At 38.6% G+C, this 16,031-nt stretch overlaps 1 protein-coding gene across 1 annotated transcript; it reads left to right on the top strand.

Annotated features, from left to right (window-relative positions):
- Positions 1–7,900: 7,900 nt before the first annotated feature.
- LOC120053527 (ALX homeobox protein 1-like) lies at positions 7,901–13,671 on the top strand. Its single transcript, XM_039000660.1, has 4 exons — positions 7,901–8,120; positions 9,028–9,329; positions 10,091–10,219; positions 13,342–13,671. The coding sequence occupies exons 1-4, from the start codon at positions 7,901–7,903 to the stop codon at positions 13,669–13,671; spliced, it is 981 nt and encodes a 326-aa protein (XP_038856588.1).
- Positions 13,672–16,031: the final 2,360 nt, after the last annotated feature.

Genomic DNA, 16,031 nt, shown 5'->3' with positions numbered 1-16,031 from the left:
TGAACTGTTTAACTTTCCTCCCCCCCAAAAGTTTAGATGTTATTTGTCTACTATGCAAAAATTCCTTTTAGCTTCCTTTCCGCTCTCAGCTTGGGCTCCGTGGGTCTTCTGAAAATTAATTAAAAGCAATGGGAGAAAAGTGAGCCCAAATATCTGCAGGCGTTTTCATTCTGGTCATTATGCTCGGATATCACTGCCTTAATGCGACCACAGCCAACACCGGAACACATGGAGCAAAGTCCCGAAACGTTCAGCAAATGACACGGTTAATATGCAGATGGTCAGAATTAAGAAACAGAACTCCTCTATTCTAATTGTTAGGATTTGTGTGTGTGTGTGTGTGTGTGTATTTATTACTTTATTTTCCTGACAAACTATCATGACTGGTCTTTGCTGTGATATAGTACCCTTTTGGTAAAATAAAATTGAGAATGACAAGGCGTTTTATCTTAGATGCTGCATATTGTATCTAAGAAAACATGTATTTTCTTCATGCTTCTTGTTTACTTCAGATGACGAAGTGGCCCTTTTACTCAGCTGTTAATAATCAAGATAAATAAATGTGATATTCTAAAATAATGATTCAATTCAAGTTTGTTTATTTTACAAATATATATATATATATATATATATATATATATATATATATATATATATATATATATATATATATTTGTAGTAGTCGGCAGATTTGGACTAAATCTGAAGCTACATTGCAGACTCATGTTTCAGAGATGTTGCCACACAGCATGTCAGAAACGGACGCAGCTTTGAGTAGAGCGCCCAGCCCATTACGACTGTTTGGATTTGTAACCCAAGCGCACGGTTCTCCTTCAGGGGAAGATTGAACTCCTGTCCCCCTCGGGAGAAGCCTGGAGCTTTTACATTGAGATGATTCTCTCTTCTGGCCCATAGCATGGTCAGTGTTATCAGCCAATATTTGGGATTGGTGAGGATTCTATAGTTTACCCAGTCCACCATATAGCATCGTCCTTGCTTAATCTCCCATATGTTTATTATTGTTTTTCTTGAATTAGGATTTTACAACATCATCTCATGCAGGTCACACATTTGCAGGTCCACTCATTTGAAGAACTTTGGATAATGCTCAGTATGTAAACCAGTGGCGGTTGGTGCTGTTCAAGATGAGAGAGGATGATTTTAAAAAATGATGAGCATGACCTTATTTCTATTACAGCTTATTGGATGACTGTCATTCATTTTCCATTCACCCAGTTCAATGTAACATCATTAGGTTTAGGCTACTACATGATACTCTAATTATCCCTGTAACCATCATGAGTTTGCTACAACCTAGAAAATTTAACTTTACAACGCAGGTGCACAGGTCGAGATATTTTTTGTTGTAATCAAGGTGACAGACAGTGACACATTCAATACCACCTTACACACTCTTTCCTGCATCTAGCTGATCTAGGGAGTAATCATTTGTCCAACAGTTTCTAATGGACAAATTAAGGTATGTTTATCCCTGTTTTGTTCCATTTGCTTCGGTCTAAGAATTTTTTTTCAACAGAATCGGTGGAATGAATACACCCCTGATCACACGCAAACACAGTTCACTTTCATAGCAGCCACATGCAAATAGCATTATCACTTTGCTTGCTGTAATTCCTTCTCACATTTATGCACTATCCTACTCTTTCACCTTTCCCTTCGCTTGTGGACTTCAGTGAACAACACATCAGATGTATGTGACCAGGCGAAAAAACTTTTCAAGCTAAACCTTCATATCATAATCTTTAACCGCTACACACAGCATACATTATTGTCCCCATATTATCTAACATCATGGTCAACATAGCTAATAGAACTAACGTATTAGTAAATCTGCTACAGTCTTGCAGTACAGTCTACAGTGAGCAAGCAGTTTAGCAGTTACACCAAAAGCTTACTATGACTTGGAAGAGTTCCAGAGTTGGATAGCCATATATCCAGCTAGCTAACATAGCATCACTTTATGTTTGAGTAGGCTAAACTACCTAGCTAGCTAAGTAAGTGAAAATTAAAGTGAAAGAAATACTACTATATATAGCTAGCTCTCGATCTCTCTCCCTCTCTTGCTTCTACTTCATTTTTGAAGACATGTATTTGTTCAAAACTGTTCAACTATTGTATTTCTCTCTCTTTTAGTCAACTACTCACCACATGCTTTGCACTGCAGTGCTAGCTAGCTGTAGCTTATGCTTTCAGTACTAGATTAACTTATTATGGCTGGGGGCAGTATTGAGTAGCTTGGATGAATAAGGTGCCCAGAGTAAACTGCCTTCTACTCAGGCCCAGAATCTAAGATATGCATATTATTAGTAGATTTGGATAGAAAACACTCTGAAGTTTCTAAAACTGTTTGAATGATGTCTGTGAGTATAACAGAACTCATATGGCAGGCAAAAACCTGAGAAAGAAATCCAACCAGGAAGTGGGAAATCTGAGGTTTGTAGGTTTGCCTATCCAATATACAGTGTCTATGGGGTCATATTGCACTTCCTAAGGCTTCCACTAGATGTCAACAGTCTTTAGAACCTTGTTTCAGACTTCTACTGTGAAGGATGAGGGAATGAGAGCTGTTTCAACCAGGTGTCTGGCAGAGTGCCATGAACTCACTCAGGCGCGCCCCCGTGAGAGGTAGCTGCGTTCCTTTTCGTTTCTAAAGACAAAGGAATTCTCCGGTTGAAACATTATTGAAGATTTATGTTAAAAACATCCTAAAGATGGATTCTATACATCGTTTGACATGTTTCTACGAACTGTAATGGAATTTTTTGACTTTTCATCTGGCCTGCGCATCATGAATTTGGATTTTTGAACTAAACGCGAACAAAAAGGAGGTATTTGGACATAAATGATGTACTTTATCAAACAAAACAAACATTTATTGTGGAACTGGGATTCCTGGAAGTGCATTCTGATGAAGATCATCAAAGGTAAGTGAATATTTACTATGCTATTTCTGACTTCTGTTGACTCCACAACATGGCGGGTACCTGTATGGCTTGTTTTTGTGTCTGAGCGCCGTACTCAGATTATTGTATGGTGTGCTTTTTCCGTAAAGTTTAAAAAAAATCTGACATAGCGGTTGCATTAAGGAGAAGTTTTTCTAAAGTTCCATGTATAACACTTGTATCTTTTATCAATGTTTATTATGAGTATTTCTATAAATTGATGTGGCTCTCTGCAAAATCACCGGATGTTTTGGAGGTAAAACATTACTGAACATAATGCGCCAATGTAAACTAAGAATTTTGGATATAAATATGAACTTTATCGAACAAAACATACATGTATTGTGTAACATAAAGTCCTATTAGTGTCATCTGATGAAGATCATCAAAGGTTAGTGATTAATTTTATCTCCAGTTCTGCTTTTTGTGACTCCTCTCTTTGGCTGGAAAAATGGCTGTGTTTTTCTGTGACTAGGTACTGACCTAACATAATCAGATGGTGTGCTTTCGTCGTAAAGCCTTTTTGAAGTCGGACACTGTGGTGGGATTAACAACAAGTTTATCTTTAAAATGGTGTAAAATACTTATGTTGAGGAATTTTAATCATGAGATTTCTGTTGTTTGAATTTGGCGCCCTGCACTTTCACTGGCTGTTGTCATATCGATCCCGTTAACGGGATCTCAGCCGATCTCAGCCGTAAGAAGTTAATTCTCTGATCCTTTGATTGGGTGGACAAAATGTCAGCTCTGATAGGTTGGAGGATGTCCTCTGGAAGTTGTCATAATTACTGTGTAAATCCATGTAAGAGTGTAAGAACCATGAGACTTTTGTATTAAAGTCAATGTATCCCGAGGAGGACAGAAATAAGTTGTCCTCCGGCTACACCATGGTGCTACCCTACAGAGTGCTGTTAAGGCTACTGTAAACCATTGCCATACAGTGTGTTTTATGTGAATATATTTAGTATAGTTTTATCTAAAAATAGCTTTTTTAATGTCTCCCCCCCCCCCCCAAAAAAATATGAATTCTACTGAGCATGGTCCTCCTCTTCCTCCACTGATGTACACACTTAAATTCACATACCACATGTGTTGTTAGGATTTGGGATTGGGTGTGTCTCTACCAATTGGTTTCTCTTCCATTTATTATCGTTAACAGGATTTAAAATTCTGACTGTACACTGTCTTTCGTTATAAGGCAGTAGAAGAATTCACTCCCCAACTTAACCCCTGTAATTCACACAATGTATTCAAGACTGTATCCGTTTGTTTGCCTAATAGATTACACTAGGCTATACATAATCACTCTGAACTCACGATTGTGGTGAAATAAGTGTGCTGCTGTATATTAGTCATGTAGACAGGAATATTAGACGGTTTGGCAGTGAGAGAGAGAGAGAAGAAATCACAATGTTAATCTGTCTGTGGTGAGGTGACCCAAACAGCGTAATAGAATACAGGAGGAGGTCTGAAGAGGAGCCCTGTGTCAAACTGTTGTTAGTTCTTTAGGTCTGTCTAGACAGAGTACATACTGTAGAAGCCAAAAAGGGTTGTGTTTAGACAGACCAATTAGTGGGGAAAATATCAGAATTGGGCTGCCTGTCTAAACACAGCCATACTGCATCATGCTAGAGTCTAACCTTGAGTTGAGTGGTCAACTTGAATTGTAGCATGAATGGTCAACTTCATAAATATAATCACAAATGTAGGCTAGTCTCTTACTATGTTTCTACATTATTGCAGTTATTGAGCACTAGATTTCTAGATTTACATTTTGCTTATGGTTTTCCCACTCACGGTTAGTAGTATAGCCATCTCAGTTAAATCTGGGTTCAGCTTGGCCAGCTCTTCTAGTGGTTTATTATCATTTTAAATAGACTAGTGACCATAGAACCCATCCCAGATGACATTTTACACTGACTCGGTGCCTGAGTTTGTAGGCATGCCTGTCAGTGAGCATGCAAAACAAAAGACAAACAAACGAAAAGTAAACAAACAATGAGCATAAATCCGTTGCTCCAACATTTTGTAATCATTTGGAGAGAGGTTTATATGGCGAATCATAGGCAGGCTGCAACAAATATTAACTGCAAATATAAACTTGGTTTGCTTTGAGAGTGTAGCCTTCAATATTTCTAAGAATTGAACGTGACTGATACAAACTGACACTAAAGCAGAGCTGACACTGTGGCTTAGCCTAGCTAGAGCATTAGATGACGCGATACTTCCAAGTAGATTTCTTATTTAGACCTAGGCTTAGCAACGCTGCTTTAGTGATCACTTATTGGTCTGAAAAATAACTTTTTACTCGATTCGATTCTTAATTTCTACCATAATGACATTCAGATTATTTTCATAAATAATGTATAAATTAGTGTGCTTGAAAGTCGTTTTCTTCTAAGCAACAGTCTCAAAAGGCAAACATATTTAAAAAGACCAAGTTTTTCAAATTCACTTTAAAACATATCATTAACAGACACCATTTCAAACCCTGCTTTATGGCAAACCCGCCGCAATGACAACCAACATCCTGTCCACTTTCAAGAACTTGCCGCTCATGGTAGGAGTCCTCAGTCCACCGCCCACCAACAGGCCAAACTGCCGCAACCTTTTAGAATTTTCTCCTCGGCATGAGGCGGCATGGCGAGGTTACATTAGCAGCCCAATAAGACACCCCCCTGCACTCATATTTTTTCCCCCTCGAGTGTCACGGTCCAACCCCAGGTATTATCATTGACCCGATAGCAAACCACAGCTAAGTATTGTCTGCATGGCAGTTGGTATTGGCCCACCGTATGGAAGGAGGAGGGTTGAAGAGAATTCGGTCCGTGGCAATGTACTTCTTGTCATAAGGAGGGGGACGTGTTTTCCTCTTATTTAAAGTACGTTGGACATATTTACTGTTTATAGCAGACTTTTCCTCTTCAATGTAGCCCTATTACATTTATCTTCAATGTCTTTAAATTATTTAAAGGTTATGAATAGCCTCATTTGACGCCTTTCTCAACTTTTGCATTGAACTCATATCAGCCGAAATTGCTATCCTTTGGGAAATAATATATAGTGAAAAAGAAACACACACACACGTTTACGCAATTACACACAACATGATAATGCAGTGGGTATGGCTAATACATTTGTCCACACAATTGTTTCTCCCTGCCATATAAATTCACTTATGGGGTTGTTTTCAAAACCATACCACGAATGCAGTATTAACTATTTAATAGGTAAATGTATCATATCTGGCCATTCTGGCATCATGTAGCCTAACTTCCGTTATGTAGTTTGGTCTGCTAAATTGGACGGGGCCTTGCATTCATTGCTCGTTAAAGATCCGTACAAGAATATGCCGGCCACATGGTTTAGTGTGAGTTGCAGTGAGTACTGTATATTGCTCCTATTTGAAGTTCAAGGGACTCTCACTAAATCCGATTAACATTGCTGAACATTGAGAGATAGAAACATGACACAGATTCCATTGACATGTCCATGTCATCACTGTAAACGTCTTTATTCGTTTCCCAAAAGTTAAAAATACGTTTTCCAAAGTGTCCTGTTGTGATAAAATTCCCACTTCACAAAACGTGCAGGACTATTAGCTAGGAAATAGTGGAAGGCAAGCACCATTGAGGCACACCCAAACTTGAGCTATTACTAAATAGCCTATTTTTGGTAAAACTTTAAAATTCAAAACCCTTTTGATGCATTTGTTTAAATGCATTGCGAATTTTAAGTACCCGAGCGCCATATAATACGTATCATTCCATAATGATTCCTGCATTATGAACTTTCTTTGATCCCCTGTTAAAAACTGGCACATTATAGATTCAATTTGATAATAAGTCATATTCAACTACAATGGCTCGCGCTGACAGTGTACTAATCCAGGCATGCTTCAGGTGTTATAGATTTAGAACATGGGCCTATTGCAATATGTGCAATAGGCCCATGTTAAACCTAAACCAAACAATACATGTCACTGAATTAAAAAACCTTGCATAGCCTAATCAAAATATTTTTTTGCTGTGTTAATGCAACAAATGTGCTGAAACGTAACAATGAAAATGCCAAACGAGGGAAACGTTTATAATTATTAATATTAACAACAACAATAATAATAATGCAGATGATGATTATTAGTATATATACTACTGTAGATCAAAGGAATTAGCACAATTTTGCACACAGTGGAGAACTGTCTTTCAAAGCACACAAATAAATCCGTCTTAATTGCTAGGCCTATAATGTATCTAAAAAGCCACCAACACTTTGTATTGGCCTAGAATTCATAATTTTAGAGAACGTATTGCATTCAAAAGCATCGTTTTGAAGTCCAAAAAGTTGTAGATGTTTTAAATATCTCCATAAATTGTTATACTGTGAATTTATATTTTCCTAAATATATTGCCATGAAAGTAGTTATTCCGATTATTACAGCAATAGGACGAATTCAACCAGACACTTGAATTGACAAGTGAGTATAGAAGACGAACTTCCGTTTAAATTAGCCATGCGCTCTTACAAATTGTATTTGCAGTCTCAACTTGCAGTAGGCTAGATAAATCATTAGGTTACCTCTATTTAGGGTATCTAAACGTGTTGTAAATTACATTCAATGTCTTTGTTTCCTTTTAGATCCTTTCTAGGGTCTAGAATCCCTTAATGTGTGTCTGGTTTGGATTGTGGGAGGAGTTATAATTAACTGCTCCATATTCAAATGTTGGGAGGCTTCTTCAAGGAGCCCCCTCTCCCTCCCTTTATAAAGGGACCATAGCTAGTGCCTTTAAGACTAGACAAACTAACGGCTTTAGCGAATTATTGTCTTACCAGGGTAACCTATATAGATGCTCCATTTTGTCGAACGTCAACAGAAATGATATATGGTCAGTTGACAAGGTTAATTTGAGCGACGGGATCTGAGGAAGAAGATGATGATGGAATACGTGAACGATAAATTCGCATTGAAAAGTCAAGCGATTAAGGGCAGCGACTATTACATGGGCTCTGGCAGCGGGCTGGACCAAGTTATGGAGAGTTTGGACAGTGTACAGTACTACAGCAAAACCTCGCCCAAGTGTGTGCAGGCTTTCGGGCTACAGACCACCGAGCACAACACGCGAATGGAGCGGGCCTCACCGTGTGGAGAACAAAACGGTTAGTTACTGGCCCCTTTTCACTGTCCATGCGTAAAGCGTTACCAAATATATTTTTCAACTGCCGCAGAAATGTGTATGCTAGATGTGTTATTGATGATATTTGTAGGGCTATATCTGCAGACTAAAAGTGTTACCCAAATGTTATTGAAGCAAATATGTATTAGGTTATTTTACGCATGTTATTTTAGCATCCAAATAGTACTGTGCCTGTGAAACGAAGATGGTAGGCTGCGTACTTTCATCAGTATGTGCCTTATCTCATACAAGTCATTTTTTATGTGTTATGTCATTCTTAGTGCTGTCCCAAAAAAATGTTTTAATGCCAGAAAGCTATTGGATTGAGGCAATTTAGTTTTGTATATATCTTTATATTAGGAATACATTGAAAGAGCAATGGGCAGTTGTGGTCATATTTTAAATGTCATAAAATTATGAATATCCTAGAAAGTGTGGTTATGAAAATATGTGTTTCTGGCTTTGTCAATAATAATATTAATATCAACCGTGATCAAAACTGAAATGCGAACGTGCACATTTGTTTACATTAACTGCTTACAGTTAGAGAACAAATGGGCTTATACAACATCTCTTACATTAAATATATTTGTCAATATTCTTTATAGGCCTGTCACTTGCCTGTTGTGCAAAGATTACCTTTTAATGTAGCATCTGGCAGCCAGCATATATGCCAGTAATGTCGCAAGATCGTCGTCATTCTGCTAACGTGTTATTGGGCCTATAAAAGGAAAATAAAACATTTTTAAAGTAGCCGAATTTATGAATAGCCCTGTTATCTAAATAACACTATTTTTAACTATATTTTAGTTTATTTATTTATACTAATAAATTATAGAAACATTGGTGTATCATATTAATAATAATACTTTTCTATTTCTTTCCTATAGCGAATTATGGTGTCCCCAAAACTGAAGATACCTTGCACGTGGACCTCGGGAGGTCGATAGACAACTGTTGCAGTCTGAGGGACTCGCCGGTAATGGCACGTCAGGAGAAAACGGATTTGTACGAAATCAGTGACAAGTGTGACAGTAACGTATCGAGCAGTAAGAAGCGGCGGCACAGGACGACGTTCACGAGCGCACAGCTGGAGGAGTTGGAGAAGGTGTTTCAGAAAACTCATTACCCAGATGTTTATGTGAGAGAACAGCTGGCGATGAGAACGGAGCTAACTGAGGCCAGAGTGCAGGTAGGTCTACTTTATTCTCACTTTCATTCAGGTAATCTCTAGGCCAGGGGTTCCAAAACCTTTCCACAGCATTGGGGAACATCCCGCGCCAACCCCTGCGCACGCGCCAGGTCTATTTCTATGGGCACAAGCACTGTTCATGACAGACTGTTCACACCCTTCTTGTTGGTGGAGCTTTAAAGCTTATTTCTAAACAGTTTGTCATGAGGTGCAAAGAAAATGTTGCCGTTTGAAAGTTAATTTAATTGCAATTTTATACATTTTGCAATGTCGAATGTGTATTCATGTGATATTTGAGTGACAAAAAAATTACAACAATATCTATAGGCTAAAAAAACGAAATAAAAGCGTTAGCTGACATCGGCTAGTTGATCTGGACATTTCTGATAAGTTATAAATAGCTCTACGGTATAACATGACTAACATGACAAGAGGCACTACCCAATTTGGAATTTGCGCCTCCTGCATTCTACTATTACAACTTTCAAAAGTACATTTAAAGTCGGACTGAGTTCCTTTAAAAAAAAATTGTAATACATGATATACTGTGAATCACAAATGTACGCACGTTATTTAAAATGGATTGTATCCGAGTGCTTAGGTAATGCCTATTAGGCCTATGTGTCACCAAATATTGTCTACAGACAATATCATGCCGAAAAAATAAGGGTAAAAATTAGGCTATAGCCTGAGCCTATAGCCCCGTATGCTCAGTTCTGTTTAGGAAAAGTTTGATTATATTTCTCTATTTCTCCCTCTAGGTGTGGTTTCAAAACAGAAGAGCCAAGTGGAGAAAAAGAGAACGTTATGGGCAGATTCAACAGGCAAAAAGTCATTTTGCAGCGACATATGACATATCAGTGTTGCCAAGGACGGATAGCTACTCACAAGCAAGTTTGCGCTTTTACCAGAGACACTATTTAATTACCACTATTGAATACTTTTTGCTAGACTAATTGAACTTCCCTATCATATGGAATTAATAATTTGATTTTGGTGTAATACTTGGTAATTGTTAACAATAATTAGAGCCTATCATGCGTATTTAGCCACACCAACTTTTCGTTTGTATTTTCAAGGGTAGCCTCGGTAGGCTAGTAGCCTACACATTTAGTATATATTAAATCAAATGATTATGCTCTTGCTTGCCACCGCACCTTGAGATATTGAGCACCCTTGACATAGGCCTATGTTAATAAGATGTATGCTATGCACCATATTTTAGATAAGACTTTGAAAGTTGATTTAGAATGTATCTCGGCAAACCATTGAAATTAATGGCATCTCAGATTTCTCAGAAAATTATTTACCCAGTCAATGGGATGAGGCTAGTTTAGGCGTATGGGCTTTTAAAAGGGCAATCACTGATTGCTACATTCATTTTTGGTATATCATATTGTTATATATATATCCATTGATTCTTAAATAATATAACTTATAAATGCCTCATGAGCTTAGTTCAATTGTCTTACCTCATCAGAACCCAAAATATAAGCTTGTTTTACTCCTTTGTTTGTAAATTATGTAATTGTAAACGAATACTGTATAGCCTCAAAACATGGTCAAGGTCAGTACTTGCATCCATATAGCTCAGTCCATGCATTTGAGAGCGGTTACATTTCTCCAGGCCCGTCTCTCAGCTATTTACCAAATCAGTGGCGGGGTGTCGGCTTACTTATTGTTTGAATCGCAGATTGCCCCTTTAAGGCCAACATAAAACGTAAAGCCATAAGGGGCTGCCAAAAGGCATCCCTTTAAAATATAAGTTATGAAGCAAATGGCAGCCATATCGGTCAAGGGGGAAATCCAAACCCGAGGCATAATCCTACAGTAATTTCACTTATGCATGACAATAAATGTAGGCCAAGGCATGTGATAGGCTATATCAGAAATTCTGTAATATAATTATTGTCGACCTAAAATATTGTCATATAATTATAAAAAACATTTATACAGGTTTTATAGCCTACCAATTACCTGTAGTCTATAAATAGCCTCTAAAATATATTTAAACATACAATACATGCAAACATTTAGGTTTTCTTGGAAAGCTGTGAGTGCTACTATATGCATTTACAACTTGTCTAAGTCCTATCATCAACTGATTTCAACCAATGTATGGCTGTGGATTGAGTGCATTATTTGATTGGAATGTCGGCATATTGGCAGTTAATTTGAAAAATTAATAGAATCATTCCTCTAAAACTGTCTGCTAGCTAGCTAACAAACATACAGTACAGATACATACTTATCACAGCACTGGCAAACCATGATTGACCAACTCCCTGACCAAAATGGCTGGGCCTGGTTGCATAAAACACCTTAAGTAGATTTTCCCCTTATCTTTAAGTCAGTTGCACAAACACTTTTAAGGTACATTTCCCCCTTAAATTAAGTGGAAAAAGTTAAGAGTGCCCTCGAGGTCCCTTACCTGCTTCATTCAGTATGGATATCAATGTAAACACCATTTTGTGGTGCTCTGGTTACAAAAGGAAAACATCAACAAGCTAGCTATATAGCTAAACAATGCAAGGGGCACAATCTATGGCTACAAAGCTTGCTGGCTAGTTAGCTATAGCTACTCTCTAAGTTAGCTTGATGTACTAGAAAGTAATATAAACAATTTGGAGAAAAAAATAACATCAAGAAACGTGGTTTATTATCTTCTGAATCAATTTGGTTATCCTTTCTTGATTGTAGAAGTTCTATTTTGCTATCTCACAAAATGAAAGCATCTCTTTGACAGCTGTAGATGTTTAGTCAGTGAATCAGGCCATCTCTATGGTAACCAGATACTCTTTCTGCCATACATGCCTTTAAACTACCATAAAACCCCTCAAATATGCCCTTACCTAAATAAATATTTGTGAGGCTCTATACCATGCCCTTAAACAATTCCCTTAGGTAAGGGAAAAGTATTCCTTCAGTCAAACCCTTGAGGGAAACATTTTATGCAACAGGGCCCTGATCTTTATCCCATCATAAGAAGGTTCATGCCCATTCTAGTGTTCTAATACCTAATTCTATAGTACAGATGCTAAGTGGGGGATTGAAGCATGCCCATGTATCTTACTGTTTGATATACAGCCATGACTCAATTCAGTTCAAAGTTTATGATTTATTCCTTGTAAATACTGTAGGGGGGAACATAAATTGCATTTTTTTGTGGGTTGGACATGGACATTTCTATGAAAAAGCAGGGTCTGGTTCTGTTTTAAAATGTTACGTTTGTGCCAAAAATGTGACTATATTTACAGATCATTGAGGTCATATCTGATATGCTCTCTGATGTCATATATTTATGGAAATCATTTTGATTGTAACCAGTTGAAAATGACATTCCCATGCAACGCTAAACAAACCGTCATTACATATGACCATAGCAAAATCTTCACCCCCACCACAATTAATTATGTTTCTAGATGCGTCTGTAAACCAACATTTGGCAGGGATGTTACAGTAGTTGCAAGGGAAAGGATGGGTGCAGATACTAATCTTCAAGATGTGATTTTTCCTAATGAATCAGGAATACAATTTCTGACATTTGGACTGGTAGCCTAAGCTATATACTGTAGGCTAATTTGTATTTATTTTACTAGGCAAGTCAGTTGAGGACAAACTCTTATATACAATGACGGCCTACCGGGGAACAGTTAACAGATTTTTACCATGTCAGCTACGGGGATTCGATCCAGCAACCACTAGGCTACCTGCCGCCCCATCTGAAGTAGCCTGTTCTAAAGTTACACATTTGGATGAAATGGTATATCATATATTATCGTTGTCTAAAAGTTTATGACTGATAAATCCAAAAAGGTGACACTTTGTCAAAGAAAATGTCTCCTTAATAGAACTAATGAGAAGAAAATAGAAAACCTTTATAATACACACACTTGGATTATGAACATTCAAAATGTCAGGAGCAATTCATAATCAAGATCATTCAACTTTCCTGATAGAATAGAAACGTCAATAAATAACCAGATAAATTACCTATCATTTCCCTTCCCAGATCCCCAACAACCTGTGGCCCAGCCCTGCTCCCAATGGCTCAATGGTGTCCTCCTGCATGCTCCCCCGTGGATCTCCTCCCTGTGTAACCTCCTACTCCCACTCCCCCCGCTCCGCAGCCGACCACGGGTATGTGGGCTTCCCCAACCAGCAGAACCAGTTTGGACACGTCTCCATCAACAACTTTTTCACGGCTGACTCCCTCCTCACACCCTCACCCAACGGACACCCATTCGAGGCCAAGCCTGAGTTTGAGAGACGCTCATCCAGCATCGCCGTGCTGCGGATGAAGGCCAAGGAACATGCGGCTAACATATCCTGGGCCATTTGATTGGGATTGTGAACGTTCTGTCCTCCCATCCGACTGACTCACAGCCACTCTAACTTTAACATTAATACTACGCACGATAATTATATCCCCAATGTTGAACGACTGACAGAGAACTGACTGTGACACCGGGTGATGGAAAAGGACTTCCTTAAATTTGAATGATGTAGGCCTGGATGCTGATCGCTGACGAGCCATCTGCTGGAGAGACATGCTCCAACAAACTGTGACCCTTTTGGTCAAAGGTTAGAGGACAGAGATGATGAACTGCTTCAAGGTTATTAACGGTCGCCTCGTCAAGGTCGAGCTGCGAGTGCATATCAGTTTAATCCACACAGGCGACATTTACTTTCAGGTTAACAATATGTGAAAGAGTAATGGAAACACTCCCCTAAGTGAGCCCTTTTTGCCAATTATTATTCATAATGAGGCACAATGTGTTGCTGAAAACGTGGTTGTCTATGGCTTTTACACTCAACTTCAGTTTGTCCTACACTGTAGGACTTACAGTACAAGTGTTGAGGTGTGTATATTGTCATTGCCTGTGCTCTCTAATTCCAATGCCCCATGCAGCTCTGGACATACAGAGGACCTGAACAGAAATGAAGTGGACTGACACCCTAACATGTCTGTGTGCTTTGCAGCAAAGCTATTTAACCCCCATTAGCTCTGTCTGTGTTATATGGCACCAGCACAGGAAGCAGTTGGCATTTTTGTAATAAGGTAATAAAAACATGTTGTGACATCATTTTTGATAGTATATTTTTATTTAATTGTATTTCCCTCGCTTGTATTTCCCAGGGATGTAAGCAAAGTGTTAGGCTACACTACAATAGTGTGAGTGAAGTATTAAAAAGTATAGTATAATATGCATAAACTACATGGAAAAAAGAATAAACAAAAACTTTTCAGATAGTGCATCTCTTCAGATACTCTATAGATCATTGATATTATCATCAGACTTAACCCCCTCTCTCCCTCCTAGAGTCACACACATTATATCCTGTAGCCCACATGGAAACCGAACATGGGCATGTTCTATGCCTCTGTACTCTTCTAAAAGGTGATTGCAACCCATTGTGCTGCTCTCCCTCTGAGATCACTGTCTATTCATCTCATCGTGGAAAACTTGTCCAAATTAATGGCACGCTTGATTCAATTTCAACCGTAAGTTGTGTCAGATGCTTTGATATGGCACTGCCTTTGTTTTCCTAGGGGCACTACTTCCCTCACTGGCTATTGCCAATCAAAACTATGTATCTGAGTTTTTTACTGTGTCTACAACGTACCAAAACAACGGTCCTTTATTGAGAAGTTAAAGTCTTGAAACAAGACCTGGAAAATTATAGTGCTCAGCCTGACATATGCTTTGAGGTCTTGGCTTTCAGATAGCAGATATTTTGGACTGAGTCAGAGCACATTGGGTCAATTGCAACGCATGTCATTACAAGAATGATGTAATTTTCTTGGCTTCGGATTATCTCTACTTTTAACTCAACTCCAACTCTTATCTTACTCAAATTCATATATTCATCTAGCCTGCTCAGTAGACTTCCAATAGACCATATACCGCATAGGATAAGCTCATGATTCACGTTAATATGCTTCCTTCCAAAGGCTGGAGGAGGCAAGTTAATAATAGACCAACGTCTACTACCCCCATACAGATAGTGGCCTTGTCCAAATACCCATACTAGTGTACTAAATAGTATGCGAAAGAAGAACGTTTTGTATTATGTGACATTTCAAAAATAGTACCCCCGAATCCGTCATCTAATGCGCGATTGTGTTGACCTTATGTCGTCGTCTTCATAACGGTGGTCTGCAAACCAACATTAAAGGTGCATGCCGCCACCTACTGTGCTGGAGTGTGTGGTTAATTATATATATTTTTTGTTACATCTAACCTTTATTTAACTAGGCAACAAAGTTATGAACAAATTCTTATTTACAATGACGGCCTACCCCAAATGAAGCTGGGCCAATTGTGCGCCACCCTCATGGACTCCCGATCACAGCAGGATGTGATGCAGCCTGGGTTTGAACCAAGGAATGCAGTGACACCTCTTGCGCTGAGATGCAGTGTCTTAGGCCGCTCCTCCACCTCAAAGTTTGCAACTTTTCTATATCCTACCTAACTCAGTACTTCTGAGAAAATAACAAAGAGCTCGAATAACTTCTAATAGACCCTCCCCACCCCCCAAATCCCTTCCAACCCCCCCCCCCACCCAAACCCCGCCCAACCTCAATGACCCTACACTTCAATCTTTCCCCCTCTTCAACATACTTACAACAATATAACAACACATGCTCCACCGTTTCATCGACCATACACACCAGACAGAAACTATTCACATGCTTGC

Source organism: Salvelinus namaycush, chromosome 9 (genome assembly GCF_016432855.1).
Source record: "Salvelinus namaycush isolate Seneca chromosome 9, SaNama_1.0, whole genome shotgun sequence".
In the NCBI taxonomy this organism is placed as follows: Eukaryota; Metazoa; Chordata; class Actinopteri; order Salmoniformes; family Salmonidae; genus Salvelinus; species Salvelinus namaycush.
Note: the sequence above shows the minus strand (reverse complement) of the source record. Positions and strands in the feature narration are given on the sequence as shown.